This window comes from Staurois parvus, unplaced genomic scaffold (assembly GCF_062004578.1).
Source record: "Staurois parvus isolate SC_StPar_1 unplaced genomic scaffold, SC_StPar_1.0 ptg001447l, whole genome shotgun sequence".
Taxonomy (NCBI): Eukaryota; Metazoa; Chordata; class Amphibia; order Anura; family Ranidae; genus Staurois; species Staurois parvus.
Window position 1 is genome coordinate 409734 of NW_028319243.1, and position 26330 is coordinate 436063.

The 26330-nt window shown below is 45.3% G+C and overlaps 1 protein-coding gene across 4 annotated transcripts in view; it reads right to left on the bottom strand.

Moving 5' to 3' along the window:
• Positions 1-26330, bottom strand: part of LOC149435932 (xaa-Pro aminopeptidase 2-like) — a 107120-nt gene that overhangs the window by 22357 nt on the left and 58433 nt on the right. For all 4 annotated transcript variants that reach the window (XM_089662250.1, XM_089662251.1, XM_089662252.1 and 1 more), the window contains 5 exons: positions 24417-24494; positions 14045-14116; positions 10645-10705; positions 5202-5271; positions 2470-2574 (listed from right to left, as the gene is read on the bottom strand). In XM_089662250.1, coding sequence (XP_089518376.1) covers positions 2470-2574; positions 5202-5271; positions 10645-10705; positions 14045-14116; positions 24417-24494 — 386 coding nt within the window. The remainder of the gene's footprint in view (positions 1-2469; positions 2575-5201; positions 5272-10644; positions 10706-14044; positions 14117-24416; positions 24495-26330) is intronic.

The window sequence follows — 26330 nt, forward strand, 5'->3', positions numbered from 1 at the left end:
AAAGGTCACTTTATACATACAAGAATAAAAAAAACTGGGGGTAAGAAAAAAAAACACAGAAACACCACCCAGATACCAAGAACCCCCTCCGATCCCCAACACACACCTCTACCCCATCACCCCACCGATGTGCTTAAAACAGGGAAGATCTCCAAATAAAGGGGGCCCCATGGTTTTGCCCCCCTTATGTGGAGATCTTCCCTGTTTGATCACATTGGTGGAGTGAGAGGGTAGAGGTGTGGGTAGTGTTTTGGTGTTTTTTGTTTTTTTTTTCTTTTCTTTATCCCCCAGTTTTTTTTTTGTATAAAACTACCTTTACTTGTTATGTTCTATTTGTGATGTTATATATTATTTCATGTTTTTTTTTTAATTACTATTATAGCTATCTATTTCAAGTGGATCCTGAGGAAGCAAATACAGTGGAACACGTCAATCTTATATGCTTGTCGTCAGGGGCGGACTGACCATTTGAGCACTCGGGCACTGCCCGAGGGCCCGGATTCGGTAGGGGACCCCCATGAGATGCCCCTGGTACCTTTCATAGGCTTTTTTGGGTGTGGTTTGAGTGTGCGCCAGGACACAGGGGCCCCATGAGTCAGTCCGGCCCTGCTTGTCGTACACTTTCACAATACTTTGATACAACTGGATTTTGTTAAGTGCTTTTATGAGAAATTATTTTCTTTTTTATTGGATAACTTAACCACTTCCTGTCCGGCCGCTGTATATCAACGGCCAGACGGTGGCAGTGCAGGGCGGCTTGCCGTTCATAAACGGATTGTGCATAAATTGGATTGTGTGCGCTCCCTGGGAATGCACAGCACCGCGATCCGGTGCCCCCTCTGTCCTCCGGACACAGCGGAACACCGATCGCTGTACGGGACCTCTGTGCGAAGTCCTGATCATGTGATCACTGATTGACCGATCAGTGATCACATGAATAGGTGTAAGCAAGATGTCACTTCTGACATGATTGCTTACTACGGGTGAAATCTGTGAATGATCACAGAGGTCACATGGTACAGGGCTATTCACAACAGCCTTGTACCATGTGACAAGCTGTGACCAATCACAGCTCTCACAGTATTTCTCAATGGCTGCAAGAATGCAGCCAGAGAGAAGGAGAAATGATTGCTTTTACAGCCTTTATAGGTGTAAAAGCAATCAGTGTAAAAAAAAAAAAAATCTTCATCATCAAGTACTAGTGTCACTATGGTGACACTGTACCGCTAGGGTGACAGTATGTAAAAAAAAAACAAAAACAAATAATAATATAAAAAAATAAAAGATGTAAAAAAATTTTTGAAAAATTATAATTTTTGGTTATAAACTAATTTGTTTTTTTTTTTTTACTAAAAAGATAACTGAATAAATTTTGGCCAATATTTATGAAGAAAGATTACTTATTTGCTAAATTTTATAATAAAAACACTTTTTTTCCAAATTTTTTTACTTTTTCATTTATATAGCAAAAAATATAAAAATCCCAGCGGTGAATAAATACCACCAATTTATTTATTATTCAGGTACTTGTATAGCGCCGTCAATTTACGCAGCACTTTACATATATATTGTACATTCACATCAGTCCCCACCCCTGAGGAGCGTACAATCGAAGGTCCCTAACTCACATCCATACATACACATACTAGGGACAATGTAGACAGGAGCCAATTCACCTACCAGCATGTCTTTGGAGTGTGGAAGGAAACTGGTGTACCCGGAGGAGACCCACACAGGCACAGGGAGAACATGCAAACTCCAGGCAGCTGGTGCCATGGCTGGGATTCGAACCAATGACCCGAGTACTGCCAGGCGGAATTGCTAATTATTTGGCCACTGTGCTGCCCTTTACATATACATTGTACATTCACATCAGTCCCTAACCCTCAAGGGGCGTACAATCTAAGGACCCTAACCCTCAAGGGGCGTACAATCTAAGGTCCCTAACCCTCAAGGGGCGTACAATCTAAGGACCCTAACCCTCAAGGGGCGTACAATCTAAGGTCCCTAACCCTCAAGGGGTGTACAATCTAAGGTCCCTAACCCTCAAGGGGTGTACAATCTAAGGTCCCAAACTCACATTCATACATACACATACTAGGGACAATTTAGACAGGAGCCAATTCACCTACCAGCATGTCTTTGGAGTGTGGGAGGAAACCAGAGTACCCGGAGGAAACCCACGCAGGCACAGGGAGAACATGCAAACTCCAGGCAGGTGGGACCAACGATCCTAGTACTGCCAGGCGGAAGTGCTAACCATTTAGCCACTGTGCTGCCCATGTGACCCGCTATTTCTCTCCTGGTTGTTTAACTCTTTTTTGGGATGGTCACACAATGTTGAATTTTCTGCTAGGCCTCCATCGCACACTCCTGGTATGATAAATATCCCCTTAGGAAATATATAGGTTCAACACTGGATTCAACATCACACTATTCACCCAAAACTGACATTCTGTTACAACTTACATTCATGAACAGAAAAAAAATTTCCAATGCCGTGTCCTGTTCCGTGCCCAAAATTCAGACCTGCCTCCCAAAGGGCGCGCCTGGCTATTGATTCGATGTTAATCCCTGCCGAGAAAACAAGATCATTATCAGCAACGTGATAGCAATTCATGGCCCCCCCGCAGGGTGCCGCCGTATGGCGAGGATTCCTGTGTGGCTGTTGATGCCTCTAAGGTGTGCTATAACCAGGGGCGGACTGACCATTTGGAAACTCGGGCACTGCCTGAGAGCCCAGGGTCAGTAGGGGGCCCCGTGAGAAGCCCCTGGTACCTTTTTCATAGGCTTTTTTGAGTTTGGGCAAGGACACGGGCCCCATGATCCCCTATTGCCCGGGGGCCCCATGAGTTGTCAGTCCGCCCCTGGCTGTAACCCTCCCAAAATATTTCATTTTCTGCTTTATCATGACAGGCAGGAGAGATCCGAGGGGCTAGCAATTTATTATTTATGTTACGCCTTCTTATTTAGTTCTGGACTTTCCATGCTCTGCGATCACATGACAAATCTTAGTGTAAACTCGGTGTAAAGGCATTGAAAAATGAAATACTATTCTGACCATCGACTGTATGTGTATGTATGTACCAGGGGCGGACTGACAACTCATGGGGCCCCCCGGGCAATAGGGGATCATGGGGCCCCTGTGTCCTTGCCCAAACTCAAAAAAGCCTATAAACAAGGTACCAGGGGCATCTCATGGGGCCCCCTACTGACCCCAGGCCCTCGGGTAGTGCCCGAGTTTCCAAATGGTCAGTCCGCCCCTGGTATGTACACTATATTACCAAACCTTAGAAAAAAAGGAAACTTTCACATTTGCTTGGATATTTGAATGCAGCTCCTCTGGACTATGAGGGAAAATAACTCTTTGGTAAATCATCCGCTTAGAATCAATGTTGGGATGTGAATATCTTTTTAAATTAACATACACTATATTGCCCCAAGTATTGGTCGGCCTGCCTTTCCACGCACATGACCTTTAATGGCCCCCCAGTCTTAGTCCGTAGGGTTCAATATTGAGTTGGCCCCGCTCTTTGCAGCTATAACAGCTTCCACTCTTCTGGGAAGGCCGTTCACAAGGTTTAGGAGGGTGTCTATGGGAAGGATTGACCATTCTTCCAGAAGTATTGGGCCGCCTCCCTTTCCACACACATGAACTTTAATGGCATCCCAGTCTTAGTCCGTAGGGTTCAATATTGAGTTGGCCCCGCTCTTTGCAGCTATAACAGCTTCCACTCTTCTGGGAAGGCCGTCCGCAAGGTTTAGGAGGGTGTCTATGGGAAGGTTGGACCATTCTTCCAGAAGCACATTTGTCAGGTCAGGCACTGATGTCGGGGGAGGAGGCCTGGCTCACAGTCTCCGCTCTAATTCATCCCAAAGGTGTTCTATGGGGTTTAGGTCAGGACTCTGTGCAGGCCAGTCAAGTCCCTCCACCCCAAACTGGCTCCTCCATGTCTTTATGGACCTTGCTTTGTGCACTGGTGGGCAGTCATGTTGGAACAGGAAGGGGCCATCCCCAAACTCCTCCCACAAAGTTGGGAGCATGAAATTTCCAAAATGTCTTGGTATGCTGACGCTTTAAGAGTTCCCTTCACTGGAACTAGGGGGCCAAGCCCAACCCCTGAAAAACAACCCCACACCATAATCCCCCCTCCACCAAACTTTACACTTGGCACAATGTAGTCAGACAAGTACCGTTCTCCTGGCAACCGCCAAACCCAGCCACGTCCATTGGATTGCCAGACAGAGAAGCATGATTGTTCACTCCAGAGAACACGTCTCCACTCCTCTAGAGTCCAGTGGCGGTGTGCTTTACACCACGGCATCCGATGCTTTGCATTGCACTTGGTGATGTAAGGCTTGGATGCAGCTGCTCGGCCATGGAAACCCATTCCATGAAGCTCTCTACGCACTGTTGTTGGGCTCATCTGAAGGCCACACCAAGTTTGGAGGTCTTTAGCTATTGACTCTGCAGACAGTTGGGGACTTCTGCGCACTGTGCGCTTTAGCCTGCGCTGACCCCTAGAATCCCCAGCTATGTAAGCAAATGGGTGGGGAAAGGATCCTTATATTATTGTCTAAATAAGATACATACATGGCCATATTTGGGCAATGATGTTACCACTATCCCCGCCCCTTCCTTTATATAGCTGATGACAGCTCGGAGACCATTTGGCTTTATGTGCAGCAAGTCATCAGGGATTTTTTTCCCCAGCGGTGGAAAGCTTCATGATTGACAATGGATTGTCATCGTCGGGTGTCATCCAGATTTAGCAACTAATTAGGTTAGTTGGCAACAGGTCAGCAACATGGCTGGGTATAAAAAGAGCATCTTAGAGAGTCAGAGTGTCTCAAAAGTAAAGATAGACAGAGGTGTGCGCTGCATTAATGCTCCCCTTGGGGAGCCCTAAGGTCTATAGTGTATACTACAGAAAGAATAATTGCCAAAGTGTTCAGGTTTGGATTGAAGAAAATGTGGCAGCCCTATTGGGGGGATACATGAGCATGCACAATGAGTGTGCCGTGCATTGTAGGATGTATGGATTGAGGATTAAATAAATTCATTAGCTTAATTAGATTCATTAAAAGAATGCTACACATCAAAAAGTCCCCTCCCCCCATAGCAGAGTTCTCCTGTAACAATACAAAGTGTACATTATCCTTCCAGAACACAGACCAGGGAACAATAAATGTGAGTTTACCCAATGCCCTTTGTGGGAAGACAAGCTGGCTCAGCTCAATATTTCCTATCAGGACCCGAGTGTACGCCTCCTAGAGGAGAAAATACAGACTGTAAGAAAATGATCGAACTACAGCTGAAGCCTTACAATATTAGTCATTATGCAGTCAGTTGTCATTATTATTATTATTATCAGTATTATTAATAAAATTAATAATAATAATATTTAATAATTTAAATTAATAATATTATTATTGTTATTATTACATTTATTTATTTTTTATTTATTTTTTATTTATTTTTTTTAGCTGAACTCCAGGATAAGCAATTATCATCCAAATACAAGGAATGTGTATTCACCTTGAATCTCGGTGAGCTCTGTGTTTTTCTTTCCAGATCTGTGCAGTGTGAGGCTTTTCCTTCCTGTAATAATCACTGCTGCTCTCTCCTTGTGCAGGGTGACTAGTTAACTACAGACAGCCTGTAAGGGGGGGTGGAGCTGCTGCTGGGCTCCTCCCACAGCGCTGCTCTCTGAACAGGCTCTGTAAAGCACAGTGATGATGTCACTCCCACATGGAAGAAAAATATATTTTTCCCAAATATATTGACATATATTTGAAATACTACAATTTTGGCCATATTCAATATATTTTAAAAAAAAAAGTATATATATATATATATATATATATATATACACATATACACACACACACACATACATACATTTTTTTAAATATATTGAATATGGCCAAAATTGTAGTATTTCAAATATATGTCAATATATATCTCATATCATATTGAAATGTGTTTTTTCTATATTTACAAAATGTATGAAAGATATTTTTTTAAATATATATGTTTTAAATATATTCTTCAGATTTTTTTAACATATAAAAAAGTAATTTTAACATATATTTTTACATATATTTGCAAATGCATTCCAAAAATGTAGATTGAATGTATTTTTAAAGACATACAGTATATTTGAAAATCTATTATTAAAAATATTTTTTCATGTATTTTGTAATAAAACTATTTCAACATACAGTGTATATATATATATATATATATATATATATATACAGTCATGGCCGAAATTGTTGGCACCCTTGATATTTCTCCAGGAAATCATGTATTTCTCACGAAACGTATTGCATTAACACATGTTTTGCTATACACATGTTTATTCCCTTTGTGTGTATTGGGACAAAACAAAAAAAGGGAGGAAAGAAAGCAAATTCGACATAATGTCACACAAACCTCCAAAAATGGGCTGGACAAAAGTATTGGCACCCTTTCACAACTGCGGATAAATAAGAATGTTACAAGCATGTGATGCTCCTGTAAACTCACCTGGGGCAAGTAACAGGTGTGGGCAATATAGAAATCACACCTGAAAGCAGATAAAAAGGAGAGACGTTCACTTAACCTTTGCATTGTGTGTCTGTCTGTGCCACACTAAGCATGGACAACAGAAAGAGGAGACGAGAACTGTCTGAGGACCTGAGAACCAAAATTGTGGCAAAATATCAACAATCTCAAGGTTACAAGTCCATCTCCAGAGAACTAGATTTGCCTTTGTCCACAGTGCGCAACATTATCAAGAAGTTTGCAACCCATGGCACTGTAGCTAATCTCCCTGGTCGTGGACGGATGAGGAAAATTGATGAAAGATTGCAACGCAGAATAGTCCGGATGGTGGATAAGCAGCCCCAAACATGTTCCAAAGACATTCAAGCTGTCCTGCAGGCTCAGGGAGCATCAGTGTCAGCGCGAACTATCCGTCGACATTTAAATGAAATGAAACGCTATGGCAGGAGACCCAGGAGGACCCCACTGCTGACACAGAGACATAAAAAAGCAAGACTACAGTTTGCCAAAATGTACTTGAGTAAGCCAAAAGCCTTCTGGGAAAACGTCTTGTGGACAGATGAGACCAAGATAGAGCTTTTCGGTAAAGCACATCATTCTACTGTTTACCGAAAACGGAATGAGGCCTACAAAGAACAAAACACAGTACCTACGGTAAAATATGGTGGAGGTTCAATGATGTTTTGGGGTTGTTTTACTGCCTCTGGCACTGGGTGCCTTGACTGTGTGCAAGGCATCATGAAATCTGAGGATTACCAAAGGATTTTGGGTCGCACTGTAGGGCCCAGTGTCAGAAAGCTGGGTTTGCGTCCAAGATCCTGGGTCTTCCAGCAGGACAATGACCCCAAACATACGTCAAAAAGCACTCAGAAATGGATGGCAAAGAAGCGCTGGAGAGTTCTGAAGTGGCCAGCAATGAGCCCAGATCTAAATCCCATTGAACACCTGTGGAGAGATCTTAAAATTGCTGTTGGGAAAAGGTGTCCTTCCAATAAGAGAGACCTGGAGCTGTTTGCAAAGGAAGAGTGGTCCAAAATTCCGGGTGAGAGGTGTCAGAAGCTTATTGATGGTTATAGGAAGCGACTGATTTCAGTTATGTTTTCCAAAGGGTGTGCAACCAAATATTAAGTTAAGGGTGCCAATACTTTTGTCCAGCCCATTTTTGGGGTTTTGTGTGACATTATGTCATATTTGCTTTTCTGCCTCTGTTTTATATTTGTTCCAATACATACAAAGGGAATAAACATGTGTATAGCAAAACATGTGTTAATGCAATACCTTTTTTGTGTGAAATACTTGATTTTCAGGAAAAATATCAAGGGTGCCAACAATTTCGGCCATGACTGTATATATCTATCTATCTATCTAGTTGAAATGCTTTTTTTCTATATTTACAAAATATATAAAACATATTTTTTTAAATATATATATATATATATATATATATATATATATATATACATATATATACATATATATACATATATATACATATATATACACACATACATACATACTGTATATATATATTTAAAGTATATTCTTCAAATTTTTTTAACATATAAAAAAAGTCATTTTAACATGTATTTTGACATATTTGTAAATGCCTTCCAAAAATATAGATTGAATGTATTTTTAAAGACATACAGTATATTTGAAAATTTATCTTTAAAAATATATATAATTTTTTTAATTTTTTTAAATATATTGAATACGGCCAAAATTTTAGTATTTCAATATATTTGGGGGAATATTTTTTTTAAATATATTTTTCTTCCATGTGGGCTGCTACTGTTATGAGGGAATATCTGGGTTTGGTGCACACAAATTGGATTTATATCTCTTGTGGTTATAGAGGAGAATATTTAAATGGAAGTTTTTGAGTCCAGAGCTCAAGCAGCACATTGGAGAGCCGGACCACTGCTCTGTTATAACTTTTTGGTGGACTGACACGCCCCCCCTTTTCAGTACACCAATCAAAAATGCTCTCATTCTCTGAGCAGCATTGCTGATTGATAGTGATGGGCTGAACACCCCCCCCTTCCCGTTTGGTTCGTGGTCGAACATTCGGACCCTGCATTCACTATATCCAGTCTCCCCGGACCCCGCATTCACTATATCCGCTCTCCCCGGACCCCGCATTCACTATATCCGCTCTCCCCGGACCCCGCATTCACTATATCCGGTCTCCCCGGACCCCGCATTCACTATATCCGGTCTCTCCGGACCCCGCATTCACTATATCCGGTCTCTCCGGACCCCGCATTCACTATATCCGGTCTCTCCGGACCCCGCATTCACTATATCCGCTCTCCCCGGACCCCGCATTCACTATATCCGCTCTCCCCGGACCCCGCATTCACTATATCCGCTCTCCCCGGACCCCGCATTCACTATATCCGCTCTCCCCGGACCCCGCATTCACTATATCCGGTCTCTCCGGACCCCGCATTCACTATATCCGGTCTCTCCGGACCCCGCATTCACTATATCCGGTCTCTCCGGACCCCGCATTCACTATATCCGCTCTCCCCGGACCCCGCATTCACTATATCCGCTCTCCCCGGACCCCGCATTCACTATATCCGCTCTCCCCGGACCCCGCATTCACTATATCCGCTCTCCCCGGACCCCGCATTCACTATATCCGCTCTCCCCGGACCCCGCATTCACTATATCCGCTCTCCCCGGACCCCGCATTCACTATATCCGCTCTCCCCGCACCCCGCATTCACTATATCCGCTCTCCCCGCACCCCGCATTCACTATATCCGCTCTCCCCGCACCCCGCATTCACTATATCCGCTCTCCCCGGACCCCGCATTCACTATATCCGCTCTCCCCGGACCCCGCATTCACTATATCCGCTCTCCCCGGACCCCGCATTCACTATATCCGCTCTCCCCGGACCCCGCATTCACTATATCCGCTCTCCCCGGACCCCGCATTCACTATATCCGCTCTCCCCGGACCCCGCATTCACTATATCCGCTCTCCCCGGACCCTGCATTCACTATATCCGCTCTCCCCGGACCCTGCATTCACTATATCCGCTCTCCCCGGACCCTGCATTCACTATATCCGCTCTCCCCGGACCCTGCATTCACTATATCCGCTCTCCCCGGACCCTGCATTCACTATATCCGCTCTCCCCGGACCCTGCATTCACTATATCCGCTCTCCCCGGACCCTGCATTCACTATATCCGCTCTCCCCGGACCCTGCATGCACTATATCCGCTTTCCCCGGACCCCGCATTCACTATATTTACTCTCCCCGGACCCCGCATTCACTATATCCGCTCTCCTCGGACCCTGCATGCACTATATCCGCTTTCCCCGGACCCTGCATTCACTATATCCACTCTCCCCGGACCCTGCATTCACTATATCCACTCTCCCCGGACCCTGCATTCACTATATCCGCTTTCCCCGGACCCTGCATTCACTATATCCACTCTCCTCGGACCCTGCATTCACTATATCCGCTCTCCCCGGACCCCGCATTCACTATATCCGGTCCCCCACAGTACACACAACATGAAAATACAATTATTTTAGTAAATATAAACTGCTAAATACCTTTTCTCATCAGCAGTATATGGCAGTCTTATGACTTCTATCAGTGTCCAGCTGAGCACTGGTTAAAGCTTGTAGGAGGAGTTTTCATTCTCCCCTGATTATCCTATGAGGCTGCAGGGCCCCTGACCTCTGTCTGGACAGCGCTGACTGTCCCTATGCTGATCACATGCACTCTCCCAAAGAAAAAAAAAAACCTCTCTAGCAATACACACCAAACTGAGCATGTACAGCTTGCCCCCAAGGCTCTGTTCTATCAGCAGATGGATTGGGGACAGTAGAAGAAGGGGAGGATCAGAGAAGACAGGATCAAACAGCCTTTTTCACAAAATGCAGAGGATTAACCCCTTAGGTTCCACAGTGAGTATAACAAGCATGCTTTCCTGCATCTACAGACTGATTGTACTGTTGTGGGTTTAGTAACACTTTCATGAAGACAAAGCTGCATACATGTGTGTCTTGTGTACCTGTCTGGGGTTTCTTATTGGTCTGAAGTTGTCCTGTAATAAATCCTACCTTTTCAATGGCGGCGGGCGTCCCCCAGTGCACAGTCCTTGTGATGTCCGTTGTCCCATCGCTATACAAAGTTTAGAAAGAGACTTCATAGTCATCTCAGTGAAGAATGACAGTCAGCATACATCCCTCCAAACCAAGTTCATGAATAATCCCGACCAGGGGTGGACTGACAACTCATGGGGCCCCCGGGCAATAGGGGATCATGGGGCCCCTGTGTCCTTGCCCACACCCAAAAAAGCCTATGAAAGGTACCAGGGGCATCTCATGGGGCCCCCTACTGAGCCCGGGCCCCCAGTGCCCGAGTGCTTGAATGGTCAGTCCGCCCCTGATACCGACAATAAAGGGTCATCACATTCTGGGCTCAGAAGTAGCAGTCAGATATTAAAATCCTGGAAATTGAACCCATTGGCTGCTGAGGGCTTTAACTCAATAGGGACAATCCTCTGATCTGCACCCCATTGATTTCAGTGGTCTGAAAATGAAAAGACTGCCAGCAAGGCGATCATTCTCTCAGCAGCAAAGACATCGAGGGGTCTATTTATTAAAAAAAAAAAAAAAAAAAAAAAATTGCTGTACGAACGTCACCAGCATTCACCCAGCCATTGTGAATTCTCCCCCCATTTTGCCTGTTTACCTCCTTTGATTGTCAGCTCCATCTAGTGGCCAAAATGCAGTGTTTTCCTTAAAAATCCTAAACAGCAAAGTACAGTATTAGGGCCACTAGGTGGAGCTGAGGAGCACAGGAAATAAACATATTATCAGGGGCGGACTGACCATTTGGAAACTCGTGCACTGCCCAAGGGCCCGGGGTCAGTAGGGGGCCCCATGAGATGCCCCTGGTACCTTTTTCATAGGCTTTTTTGAGTTTGGGCAAGGACACAGGGGCCCCATGATCCCCTATTGCCCGGGGGCCCCATGAGTTGTCAGTGCGCCCCTGGCCCTGACATTAGTAAACAAAACAGTTCTCCCTGTCAGCTCCTGCACACTGCTTTGTATGGCTGTGCATAGCACAGCCATACAAAGCAGTGCGCTTACATTGAAGCACTAACAGCACACAGTTAACCCTTTGATCGCCCCAGATGTTAACCCCTTCCTGCCCAATGCCATTAGTCCCCATGATCCCCTATTGCCCGGGGGCCCCATGAGTTGTCAGTCCGCCCCTGCATATTAGGCAAATATTATTCATCCAGAAAACTTTTTTTTTAATAAATGGAGCCCTAAGGTCGGCTTCAAATCTGAGCATTGCGGTAAGATGAAGTTAAACGCAAGTTTTAGCACGCCCTTCCGCAATGCAAGGCTACACACCATCGGGGGAGATGTGCATTTAGTTTGCACGTCTACAATGCTTTGCTGCGTTGGGAATCATCTGTGCGTTGCGATGCGGTGTGTAAAAAATAAACAAAATGTCTGATTTTTGCTGTATGGACAGCTAAGAGGAACATTTCCCGCACTTTATAGAGAATTTCCATTTCCTGTTGGGTTTCCCAAATGGAATGCAGACAGCAAAAAACAAAAAAAACACATAGTAGTAGGAACAGGGGTGGACAGACCATTCAGGCACTCGGGCACTGTCCGAGGGCCCGGGGTCAGTAGGGGGCCCCATGAAATGCCCCTGGTACCTTTTTTATAGGCTTTTTTGGGTGTGCTTTGAGTGTGGGCGAGGACACAGGGGCCCCATGATCCCCTATTGCCCGGGGGCCCCATAAGTTGTCAGTCCGCCCCTGAGTAGGAATACATCGTAGGAAAACCCGTGCCTTACCTTACCCCCAAATCCTCCCCCCCCCGGCGCAAATCCTCTCCCCTCTTCTAGTAGAAATCCTTCCCTTCCAATCCCTCCCTCTAGCTTAAATCCTCCCCCCTTTAACCACTCCCCTTCTAGCACAAATCCCCCCCCAGCACAAATCCTCCCCCCTTCAACCAGTCCCCCTCCCAGCACAAATTCTCCCCTCTTCTAGCACAAATTCTTCCCCAGCATAAATCCTCCCCCCTTCAACCAACCCCCCTCCCAGCACAAACTACCCTCCTCAATCATCTCTCCGCCTTCTAGCAGAAATTCACCCCCCAGCACAAATCCTCCCCCTTCAACCAACCCCCCTCCCAGCACAAATCCTCCCCCCCTCAACCATCCTTTCCCTTTCTAGCATAAATACTCCTACATTCAACCAATCTCCCTCCCAGCATAAATCCCCTGCCCAACCATCCCACCCCCTTCTAGCACAAATTCCCTCCCCAGCACAAATCCTCCCCCCTTCAACCACCTCCCAGCACAAATCCCCCCCCCCTCAACCATCCCACCCCCTACTAGCACAAATCCCCCCCAGCACAAATCCTCCCCCCCTTCAACCAACCCCCTTCCCAGCACAAATCCTCCCCCCTGAACCATCCCTCCCTGTTCTAGCATAAATCCTCCCTCCTTCAACCAACCCCCTTCCCAGCACAAATCCTCCCCCCTCAACCATCCCTCCCCCTTCTAGTATAAATCCTCCCCCCTTCAAGCAATCTCCCTCCCAGCACAAATTCCCCCCTCAACCATCCCAGCCCCTTCCAGCACAATTCCCCCCCAGCACAAATCTTCCTCCCTACAGCCAACCCTCCCCCTCTTCAGGCACAAATATTCCCCCTTCCAACAACAGCAACCCCCCCCCCCACTTCAATCAGCTCACTCCCTTCTAGCACAATTCCCCCCCAGTACAAATCCTCTCCTCTTCAACCATCCCTCCCCCTTCTGAGCAAATCCCCCCTCCAAGCCCCCTAACCCTAGCAAACCCGCCCCTTCAATCATCACACCCCCCTCTAACATCAATCCCCCCAAAAGATATCCCCAGAACAAATCTTCTTAACCACCGCCCCATCACTCCCAGCTTAGATCCACCTGCAGCACAAATATTTCCTGCACCCCCACACCTCCAGGTCATATGCCCTCCCCAAGTGCAATTCCCCACCATCACCACCGAAAACCCTGAAGCAGACCTCAGATCAGCATGGCTCAGCATAGGGGGACATCCCTCCTCCCAACTCCCCTTCCTCCTTCTCTGTGCTTCCCTTGGCTCTGCTGTGTAGTGCTGTTACCCTGGGTCCCTGCAGGAGATGCGGTGCAGATGCCCTGGTTGCCAGGGGCTAGTGCGCCCCTGACAGGTCAATTTGTGGAGCCAAGTGCCAAAACTTGTTCCGGCATCGGGCTCTCGGACTCAGCCCTGATCTGCGGGAAGCTGGGATTCTGTTGAAATCCTGAGAAGGTCTAACAGAGTCTGGGATGATTGGAAAGTATGATTTTGCACCCCCAAGAATTTTGCACCCAGTGCCCCCACCCCCCTTTCCCAGTGGCCCCGCTCACACTGCACACTGGATTGTATTGCTTGTGTTGTACAATCAGAAAGTGGTCCCACATCTCAATACTCACAAGTACTGTCCCCCAGAATCCACCAAATAGATTTCATTTATACTCAGCCGCCGGTCGGTTTCATTAGTTGCCCTGTGATATAAAAATGTATAGATTGTTAATAGAATTATAATAGCCTCGTGTTACATAGTTACATAGTTTGTCTGGCTGAAAAAAGACAAAAGTCCATCCACTTCAATCATGGGTTTAGTAACGCCATGGCACCACCTGCCTGGAGTTTGCATGTTCTCACTGTGCCTGTGTGGGTTTCCTCTGGGTACTCCGGTTTCCTCCCACACTCCAAAGACATGCTAGTAGGTGAATTGGCTCCTGTCTAAATTGGCCCTAGTATGTGTATGTATGAATGTGAGTTAGGGACCTTAGATTGTACGCCCCTTGAGGGTTAGGGACCTTAGATTGTACGCCCCTTGAGGGTTAGGGACCTTAGATTGTACACCCCTTGAGGGTTAGGGACCTTAGATTGTACACCCCTTGAGGGTTAGGGACCTTAGATTGTACACCCCTTGAGGGTTGGGGACCTTAGATTGTACGCCCCTTGAGGGTTAGGGACCTTAGATTGTGCGCCCCTTGAGGGTTAGGGACCTTAGATTGTACGCCCCTTGAGGGTTAGGGACTGATGTGAATGTACAATATATATGTAAAGTGCTGTGTAAATTGATGGCAATATATAAGTACCTGAAATAAATAAATAATAAATAAATAAATAGTAACACTTTAAGGTATGAGGTGGAGTTTGGCTTCAGTTTGTTAGTGTATCTAAATCTGCTAGTCCATCTAACCCTCCCCTTTCAGCCCAGACTGACAATGCTGCTCTCCAAAGGCTCCCCCTGTGCTCCTTTATCCAGAGTGGGGGCGCTCTAATATAGGAGGTGTAACTGGCCAGATCACCAGGTGAAAACAGAGGGGAACAAAGCCTCAAAAAGCAAACTAATGCAGCCACCACATAGTTACATAGTTAGTTTGGCTGAAAAAAGAGAAAAGCCCATCCAGTTCAACCAAAAAAAAACGTTATAATCCTACACCCACAGTTGATCCAGAGGAAGGCAAAAAACCAGCAAAGCACGATCCAATTTTCTCCTGCTGGGAAAACATTCCTTCCTGATCCCCCAAGAGGCAATCGGATATTCCCTGGATCAGCTTCACCTATAAATGTTATATCCAGTTATATTCTGTGTATCCAAGAAAGAATTTCTTCAAACTCTTTGGGATGTTCATAAAAAAATAAATAAATTCAGAGCCGTTTGTCCTGTGAAACTGCCTGTACAATCATTGGGTGCAAATGCCAGCAAAACCGAATGTTACTCGGCTATTTCCTCTCCAGGTCTGATGTTCTTCATTATTTAGATGTAGGGTTGGCCTGCATAACATAAGTTCGACATTCGGTGAGCTGTTCGCCCGCCACGCCCCACAGTGCACTGCGCCCTGACCAGGGGCGAACTAACCATTTGGAAACTCGGGCACTGCTCGAGGGCCTGGGGTCAGTAGGGGGCCCCATGAGATGCCCCTGGTACCTTTTTCATAGGCTTTTTTAAGTTTGGGCAAGGACACAGAGGCCCCATGATCCCCTATTGCCCGGGGGCCCCATGAGTTGTCAGTCCGCCCTTGGCCCTGACATTAGTAAACAAAACAGTTCTCCCTGTCAGCTCCTGCACACTTCTTTGTATGGCTGTGCATAGCAGAGCCATACAAAGCAGTGTGCTTACATTGAAGCACTAACAGCACACAGTTAACCCTTTGATCGCCCCAGATGTTAACCCCTTCCTGCCCAGTGCCATTAGTACAGTGTTAGTGCTTTTTATTAGCACTGATCACTGTATTGGTGTCACCAGTGACCAGGAGCGGACTGACAACTCATGGGGCCCCCGGGCAATAGGGGATCATTGGGCCCCTGTGTCCTTGCCCAAACTCCAAAAAGCCTATGAAAAAGGTACCAGGGGCATCTCATGGGGCCCCATACTGCCCCCGGACACTCGGGCGGTGCCCGAGTTTCCAAATGGTCAGTCCAACCCTGTCAGCTCCACCCCAGTGTCAGAATGGCCACCGCAGTCCCACTATAAGTAGCTGATCACCGCCATTACTAGTAAAAAAAAAAAAAAAAAAAGTCCCAGTACCGCCATTTATAGACGCAATAACTTTCACGTAAACCAATTTATTTACACATATTGGGATTTCTTTTTAGCAAAGACACGGAGCAGAATACATATTGGCCTAAATTTATGACGAAATTTAATATTTTTTTACTGGACATTATTAATAGCAAAAGTCAAAAATGTAGTTTTTTTCTCAAAATTGTCCGTTTTTTTTTTTTATAGCGCAAAAAAATTAAAAACAACACAGAGCTCTCTTCATACAGAAGCGATGTGCCTTTTTTTTTTCCTCCCTGCAAAGCAGGAAGCAAAAACCGGCACATTGCTTAGTAAAACACCACACAGTAGGGGCAGACTGACCATTTGGAAACTTGGGCACTGCCCGACGGCCCGGGCTTTTTTGAGTTTGGGCAAGGATACAGGGGCCCCATGATCCCCTATTGTCCGGGGGCCCCATGAGTTGTCAGTCCGCCCCTGCCACACAGTAAACACACTAAACATTGTTAGGCACATATTTAACCCCTTGATCACCCTAGATGTGAACCCTTTCCCAGCCAGTGTCACTAATACAGTGACTGTATATTTTTTACCACTGATCCCTGTATTAGTGTCACTGAAGATGTCAGTGTTAATTACAATTCCTCCCAGTGTCAGTTAGTGTCAGATTGCCTTCTGCACTATTGCACTGTAAGTCATTGACCGCCATTACTAGTATTAAAAAATAAATATGTAAAAATTCCAGTATCTATACCATCGTTTGTAGACGCTATAACTTTCACGCAAACCAATCAATACACTTATTGGGATTTTTTTTTGAACAAGACATGGAGCACAATACATATTGGCCAAAATTTCTGAAGAAATTTGAGGTTTTACTTTTTTTTTATTGCATATGTTTTATAGCAGAAAGTAAAAAATATTTTCAAAATTTTGGGGTTTTTTCTGTTTATATTGCAAAATATAAAAACCCCAGTGGGGATCAAATCCCGCCAAAAGAAAGCTCTATTTGTGTAGAAAAAAAAATTATATAAATTTAGTTTGTTTACAGCTTTGCTAGACCGTCAATTGCCAGTTAAAGTAGCGCAGTGCCGAGCTACAAAAAATAGACTGGTCATGAAGGGGGTAAAATTTTCCAGAGCTGAAGTGGTTAATAAAGGATTTGCAATTTTGCTGTGGACCAACATTCACCAAGAGGAAAAACACATTTCCTGATATTGGGCAAAGTTTGTCCTTCAATGCAAATTGTTCTCGCTGTGACATTTATTGATGGGTAAATGCTACAATTCTTGCAATAAATGTTTTTTAATGTATTATGCAAATAATGAGCAGAATTTACTTCCATAAAGATCAATGGGCTCTAGCAAGTTATATTTATCGCATACGGTGCTGCATGACTATATTTACTAAACTACTTATAAAAATATATATACAGTCATGGCCAAAAATCTTGTCCCCCCCCATCATTTCTGTCAGATAACGCTCCACTTCACCCAGAAAATTGTTTCAATCGGCATTCTCATGTTTATTTCTTTTTTTTGTATTGGTATGACACAAAAAAGTGAAGAGACAAGAAGCCAAACTGACGCATTCCATGCAAAACCCCAAAAGTGGACTGGACAAAATTATTGGCACCCTCAATGTAATATTTGGTAGCACACCCCTTGGAAAAAATAACTGAAATCAATGGCTTCCTGTCACCATCGATGAGTTTCTTCCACCTCTCTGCTGGAATTTTGGAGCGCTCTTCTCTCACCAACTGCTCCAGGTCTCTCAGATTGGAAGGGTTCCTTTTCCCAACTGCTGTTCTGAGATCTCTCCACAGGAGCTCTATGGGATTGAGATCTGGACTCATTGCTGGCCAGTTCAGTCCTCTCCAGCTCTTTGTCTGAAACCATTTCTGGGGGCTTTTTGATGTGTGCATTGGGTCATTGTCCTGCTGTAAGACCCATGACCTCTGACATTGGAGACCCAACTTTCTGACACCGGACCCTACATTGTGCCCCAGAATTCTTTGGTAGTCTTCAGATATCATAATGCCATGCACACGGCCAAGACATCCAGTGCCTGAAACAGCAAAGCAACTCCAAACCATCAGTGACCCCCCCACCATGTGTGACTGGAGGGACTGGATTATTTTCTTTAAAGGTCTCATTGCTTTTTCTGAAATCAGTAGAATGATGGACTTTACCAAAAAGCTGTAATTTGGTTTTGTCTGTCCACAGCACATTCTCCCAAAAGGATTTTGGCTTCCTCAGGTAAGTTCTGGCAAACTCCAATCTGGCTTTTTTACATTTCTGTGTCAGCAGTGGGGTCCTCCTGGGTCTCTTACCATATTTCTGTGTCAGCAGTGGGGTCCTCCTGGGTGTCCTACCATATTTCTGTGTCAGCAGTGAGGTCCTCCTGGATCTCCTACCATATTTCTGTGTCAGCAGTGAGGTCCTCCTGGGTCTCCTACCATATTCCTGTGTCAGCAGTGAGGTCCTCCTGGGTCTCTTACCATATTTCTGTGTCAGCAGTGAGGTCCTCCTGGGTCTCTTACCATATTTCTGTGTCAGCAGTGAGGTCCTCCTGGGTCTCTTACCATATTTTTGTGTCAGCAGTGAGGTCCTCCTGGGTCTCTTACCATATTTCTGTGTCAGCAGTGAGGTCCTCCTGGGTCTCCTACCATATTTCTGTGTCAACAGTGGGGTCCTCCTGGATCTCCTACCATATTTCTGTGTCAGCAGTGGGGTCCTCCTGGGTCTCTTACCATATTTCTGTGTCAGCAGTGGGGTCCTTCTGGGTCTCATAGCGTCCCTTTTCATTCAGATGGCGATGTATAGTGTGAGTGGACACAGTTGTACCCGGTACCTGAAGGTCATCTTGGATTTGTCTGGAAGTTAATGGAGGTTCTTTACCCACCATTCTAACAATTCTTCGTTGCAATCTTTGATCAAGTTTTCTCTTTCATCCTCATCCAGGGAGATTAGCTACAGCGCCATGGGCTGTAAACTTCCTGACAATGTTGCGCACAGTGGACTCAGGAACAATAAGATCTCTGGAGATGGACTTGTAACCTTGAGATTGTCCATGCTTTTCCACAATTTTTGTTCTCAAAACCTCACACAATTCTTTGCTGCTCTTTCTCTTCTCTATGCTCCATGTGGCACACAGAGACACACAACAGAAAGGTGGAGTCAGGGGTGGACTGACCGTTTGGAAACTCGGGCACTGCCCGAGGGCCCGGGGTCAGTAGGGGACCCCATGAGATGCCCCTGGTACCTTTTTCATAGGCTTTTTTGAGTTTGGGAAAGGACACAGGGGCCCCATGATCCCCTATTGCCTGGGGGGCCCCATGAGTTGTCAGTCCGCCCCTGGGAGGAGTCCATTTTTTCACCATTTTATCTGGTTGTCGGTGTGATTTCTATATTGTCAGCACCTGGTCATGGATACAGGGGAGTTTAATGACAAATTACAGGAGTGTCACAGACTTGGAATGCAATTTGGAGAAGCTGCCAATACGTTTTGTCCAGTCCATTGTTGGGGTTTTGGGTGGAATGTATCAGATTTGGCTTTTGGTTTCTCCACTTTTTGTGTCATACCGATACAAACAAAAGAAATAAGCATGAGAATGCCGAAACATTTGCAATTGCAACAATGTTTTGTGAGAAGCGGTGCATTATCTGACAGAAATGGGTGGGGGGGACAAGATTTTTTGCCATGACTCTATACTGTATTTCATTCACTCAAAAGTAAAAGTTAACTTATAAGTGCAGCACAGTGGCTAAATGGGCAGCACAGTGGCTAAACGATTAGCACTTCCACCTGGCAGTACTAGGGTCGTTGGTTCAAATCCCAGCCACGGCACCTCCTGCCTGGAGTTTGCATGTTCTCCCTGTGCCTGCGTGGGTTTTCTCCGGGTACTCCGGTTTCCTCCCACGCTCCAAAGACATGCTGGTAGGTGAATTGGCTCCTGTCTAAATTGTCCCTAGTATGTGTATGTATGAATGTGAGTTAGGGACCTTAGATTGTACACCCCTTGAGGGTTAGGGACTGATGTGAATGTACAATATATATGTAAAGTGCTGTGTAAATTGACGGCGCTATATAAGTACCTGAAATAAATAAATAAGTGGATTGCAGCAGGTTAAATCAGCCACACACACAAAAAAACTAAATAAATATGAAAAAATGAGATTGTTGCTGTATATATTATGACATGTCAGGAATAAATTCATACAAACAGTAAAAGTTATTGACATGTCCTTTTTTATTTAGAAAGAATCCGATTCTAATACGGTTCAGTCAGCATGGCCAATGATGCACATATGAGGACTGGAAGGAGGTTCTTTATCGATGAATCTTACACAGAAGCTGTTATTTTGGAAACTGTGGGAGGAGGTTATAGAACACGGGGTACCTGGGTACAGCCACAGGAAAATGGCAGTTCAGGTTGTGGTAGATGCAGGGGCGGACTGACAACTCATGGGGCCCCCGGGCAATAGGGGATCATGGGGCCCCTGTGTCCTTGCCCAAACTCAAAAAAGCATTATGAAAAAGGTACCAGGGGTATCTCATGGGGCCCTCTACTGACCCCGGGCCCTCGGGCAGTGCCCGAGTTTCCAAATGGTCAGTCCGCCCCTGGGTAGATATTGGGGAGTTAAGTACCTAACAGCCACCCTTGTCTTGGTACTGCTGTAATCACTCGATCTGTTACATAGAAAAAAAAGACACATAAAAAGGCAAAGAAAGTTCATTGGTTCGGCTCTCACACCTATACTTCCCCTATGGACCAGGACAACTTTTACATTTCTGCTGTAGTTCTCTTCAGGGCTGCTGTTAGAAACAATGGGGCCCCATACAGCCAACCTAACAGGGCTCCCCCCCAAAACAGTTCACTATGCTTCAGTTATGAATGCACACAGTGAGTGATTGGCACCCGTCACTCATTATGTTCATTCAGGAAAGGAAAGGGCTGGTAAATGTAACATATTTACTGGAGCCTTCCCCCACTCTCCATCCTGAAGGATCCTATTGTGTGCATGCAGCTGCTGGTGGGAAGGAGAGGAGGGAAGCCGGCAGCACTGTGGGGGTGGGGGTACACAGGGGGGCCTGGACAGGAGGGGGAACCATATGGTGAACAGGGAAGGTGATGGGTGCAGCAGGGGGGCAATTAGTGGAACTGATCCCCTGTATGGTTCTCTTTGCAGCAGCTGAAAGCCAGCAGGAGGGAAAGGAGAAGAAGCCAGCTACTGGAAAGAGCCATACAGGGGATTGGTTCCAGGAATTGCCCCCTTCCCCACCATGCCAAACACCCTCCCTGCCCTCATCCGATTCATCCAGCTGCCTGGGCCCCATACAGGAGGACTGGTGGTACCCCCTTATCCACGGCCCAGGTTCTGTTTATTTATATATTTATTTTTTGCATAAACTTTGTGATTGCTTAACAGAGATCTATGGTTAAAGCTTTTTTGGCCATACTTCTCTTCTAGGTCATAAGTATGCACTTAATGTGCTTTCCTGTGACCCAGTATCAGCCATCAGCAGGCTAAAGAGTCGATCCAAGCTTTGGAAGGATCCCAACAATAATGTCAGGATTCACCCGGATGCCCGATCAGCAGCTGGCTCAGCCTTTTAGCATGCTGCTGAGAGCCTGAGCCAGCCGTTCCTGCCTCTTCCACAACCCAGCAGTTCGGTGAGTGCTGAATGGGCGGAGCACAGAGCAGTGATTGACAGTCACCATTCGCTGCTCAGAGAAGACAGAGAACTGAGTGATCAGAGGTCATGGTTGGTTTAGAGCTAGCAGGGAACAGACCAATGCTGCATCAGGAGGAGAGTATGTATGCTTGTTTTTTAATATCCCACACTTCTCCTTTAACCCCCCTGGCGGTATTCCAGAGTGTATCTCGGGGTAAAGTTTCAGCACCACAAGCGGTAACCCCCCCTGAGCTACACTCGGGAACACACTGCAGCGTTGCACCGGGATCTCTTCTGCACTTACCTTGTCCTTCGCTCCCGCGATGTCCCTGCCCATCTCCTCCGGCCGATGCTGGCATCTGTCTTCTGGGTTCCGTTCCCTGCGAGCGTCGGGACGTACGGGGGATGGAACTGGTGGGAATTTTAAAAAGTGACATTCACTAAATTCACTAAAATCACATAGTATAACATTCCTGTATCAAACCATTTCACATACATTTTGTCCCGAGTGCTTTGTCCGGCGCCCTGCCTGAATTTTTACTGTTCTTTCTGCCTGGAAACTGAGAAACGTCCATGGCGTCCAAAAAGCGTCCCTTTAGGTCAAAAGCGGTTTTAGACCGGCTAGAGAACAGCGATAGGAAATCAGAACCACTTGCAGAATTGAGTGATAATGATTCGTGGGGGAAATTCCTCATCAGACACTGAAAACGATTCTGCGACTTTGCTCAGCGATGTGCGAACTTGGCGCTCTATTTCACATTTCAGTGTTTTTGGTTTGATTATATTATTGAATTACATTTATTATTATATTATTAGTTTTTTGATTATTTATTAAATTATAATTTATGATTTCGTGTTTCAAATTTTAACATATCCGGGATGTTTACTAGACTCTTGTTCGGACAGATTTCAGTGAGTTATTCCTAAAAATTACAGCCTACAATAAAAAAACTACATACTGTATTTCCATGCAAAAAAATGTACCGCTTTGAGCACAGAAATATGGACATAATCAGACTGCTAGGAAGGTTACCATATAAAATATCTATCCATCAATATCTATCTATCTATCTATCTATCTATCTATCTATCTATCTATCTATCTATATCTATCTATATCTATCTATCTATCTATCTATCTATTATCTATCTATCTATCTATCTATCGTATCTCCCAGAAGTGTCTCCACCCCTCACATTCTTGTAAATCTTTGATTCTCTCTTCTCATGCGACAACACTGAAGAAATGACACTTTGCTACAATGTGACGTAGTCAGTGTACAGCTTGTATAACATGTGAATTTGCTGTCCCCTCAAAATAACTCAACACACCGCCATTAATGTCTAAACCGCCGCCAACAAAAGTGAGTACACCCCTAAGTGACAAGGTCCAAATTGGGCCCAATTAGCCATTTTCCCTCCCCCGTGTCATGTGACTTGTTAATGTTACAAGGTTTCAGGTGTGAATGGGGAGCAGGTGTGTTAAATTTGGTGTTATCGCTCTCACTCTCTCATACTGGTCACTGGAAGTTCAACATGGCACCTCATGGCAAAGAACTCTCTGAGGATCTGAAGAAAAGAATTGTTGCTCTATAAGAAGATGGCCGAGGCTATAAGAAGATTGCCAAGACCCTGAAGCTGAGCTGCAGCATGGTGGCCAAGACCATACAGCGGTGTAACAGGACAGGTTGCACTCAGAACAGGCCTCGCCATGGTCGACCAAAGCAGTTGAGTGCACGTGCTCAGCGTCATATCCAGAGGTTGTCTTTGGGAAATAGATGTGAGCGCTACCAGCACTGCTGCAGAGGTTGAAGGGGTGGGGGGGTCAGCCTGTCAGTGCTTTTTATTAACACTGATCACTGTATTAATGTCACTGGGGATGTCAGTGGCATTTAGTCAGTTCTCCCCCCCCCCAGTTTCCAAATGCCCACCACAGTCTCGCTATAAGTCGCTGATCGCCGCTGATGGATTACTGTATTAAAAAATAAAAATTCCAGCATCTATACCACCGTTTGTAGATGCTATAACTTTCACGTAAACTGATTAATTTACACGTATTGGGATTTTTTTCTAGCAAAGACACGGAACAGAATACATTTTGGCCTAAATTTATGACAAAATTAGATTTTTAACATTTTTTTATTGGACATGTTTTATAGCAAAAAGTCAAAAATGTTGTTCTTTTTTAATTGTTGGTCTTTATTTTTGTTTATAGCGCAAAAAATAAAAAACGCACAGGCGATCAAATACCACCGAAAGAAAGCTCTTTTTGTGGGAAAAAAATACGTAAATTTTATTTGGGTGCAGTGTTGCATGACTGTGAAATTGTCAGGCAAAGTAATGTAGCACCGTATCGCAAAAAATATCCTGGTCAGGAAGGGGGGGAAATCCTTTGGAGGACAAGTGGGTGACACAGCAATAAAAACCATTTGAGGATCTCGCCCCCCCCCCACATGTTCAAGTAGTCCAGTGCTGTATAGCAAAGAATGGCCTGGTCATTCACAAAGGGGGGTAAATCCTCTGGAGGGCAAATAGAGATTTCTTATTTGCATACAGCTGTCTTACTCTAAGGGCAAAAGTCAACAAATCACAGAAACTGAGCCTTGTACCTGTAATGTGGAAGGGCTGCGTTCAATCCGCCGGCAGAGATGGTGGTAAAACTTGTACCTTTAAAATATTGCTGCTTCCTGTCAAGAGATACAATAAGATAATTTAAGTGTAAACTCTCTCATATACCCAGTGAAGTGACTGGCCTCAGGAGAAGCACAGAAATGAAACAAATCCTCCTATATAAGTTGTACCTGTTAATCTGCAACCTTGTCTCCTCTACATCCATTCAAAGTGCAGAATTTACATGGGATCTCTCGGCTCTGAAAAGCAGGGGGTGGGGATCTGAAGGTACACTCAGTGAGGAGAGCTCTTGTGAGCTGATTGGAGGAAAAAGACACCCCCCCCTTCACACAGAACACAGGAACAGAGCTCAAGCTGTCAATCACAGGTTGTGTCTTCTCCTTTCACCATTTTCCTCTTGGTGTCAGAAAAACACATCCAAAATGTCTGATAGCAGAGGATGGAGGCAGCAGACAGAAATTATACTTAGTGCTCTGGATAGAGATAAGTACACACTATAAAGGGATATGCCTTGTTCATATTTCATGTCTGAGGTTTACAATGACTTTATTAACCACCTCCCGACCGGCCGTTGCATATAAACGGCCAGACGGTGGCAGTGCAGGGTTGGGTGGCCGTTTATAAACGGCCTCCCCGCACCCTGCTTGAGGGAGCGCGCAGCACCGCGATCCGGTGCCCGCTGTGTCCTCCGGACACAGTGAAACGCCGATCGTCAGACGGGACCTCTGTACGATCATGTGATCACTGATTGGCCAATCAGTGATCACATGCAAAGTAGTAAGCAAGACGTCACTTGTGACATCATTGCTTACTACGTGTGAAATCTGTGAATGATCACAGAGGTCACATGGTACAAGGCTATTCACAAAAGCCTTGTACCATGTGACAAGCTGTGACCAATCACAGCTCACTCAGTACTTCTCAATGAGTGCAAGAATGCAGCCAGAGAGAAGGAGAAATGATTGATTTTACAGCCTTTATGGGTGTAAAAGCAATCTGTAAAAAAAAAAAAAAATCTTCATCACCCACCACAAGTAGTACAGTGTATAAAAAATAAAATAAAATGTAAAAAAAAGTTTAGAAATGATAAGTTTTCGTTATAGACTAATTTGGGTTATTTGTTTTACTAAATAGATAACGGAATACATTTTAGCCAAGATTTATGATGAAATACTATTTATTAGCAAAATTGTATAAGAAAAACGCTTTTTTTCAAAATTTTTGGAATTTTTCAGTTACATAGCAAAAAAAAGTAAAACTCCCAGCGGTGAATAAATACCACCAAAATAAAACTTTATCTGTCTCAAAAAAAATGCTAAAAAATTAATATGAGTACAGTGTTGCATGACCGCGCAATTGTCATTCAAAGTGTGATAGCGCTGACAGCTGAAAATTGTCCTGGACAGGAAGGGGGTGGAAGTGTCCGGACTGGAAGGGGGTGGAAGTGTCCGGACTGGAAGGGGGTGAAAGTGTCCGGACTGGAAGGGGGTGAAAGTGTCCAGACTGGAAGGGGGGGAAAGTGTCCGGACTGGAAGGGGGGGAAAGTGTCCAGACTGGAAGGGGGGGAAAGTGTCCGGACTGGAAGGGGGGGAAAGTGTCCAGACTGGAAGGGGGGGAAAGTGTCCAGACTGGAAGGGGGGGAAAGTGTCCAGACTGGAAGGGGGGGAAAGTGTCCGGACTGGAAGGGGGGGAAAGTGTCCGGACTGGAAGGGGGGAAAAGTGTCCGGACTAGAAGGGGGTGAAAGTGTCCGGACTGGAAGGGGGGGAAAGTGTCCGGACTGGAAGGGGGTGAAAGTGTCCGGACTGGAAGGGGGTGAAAGTGTCCGGACTGGAAGGGGGTGAAAGTGTCCGGACTGGAAGGGGGGGAAAGTGTCCGGACTGGAAGGGGGTGA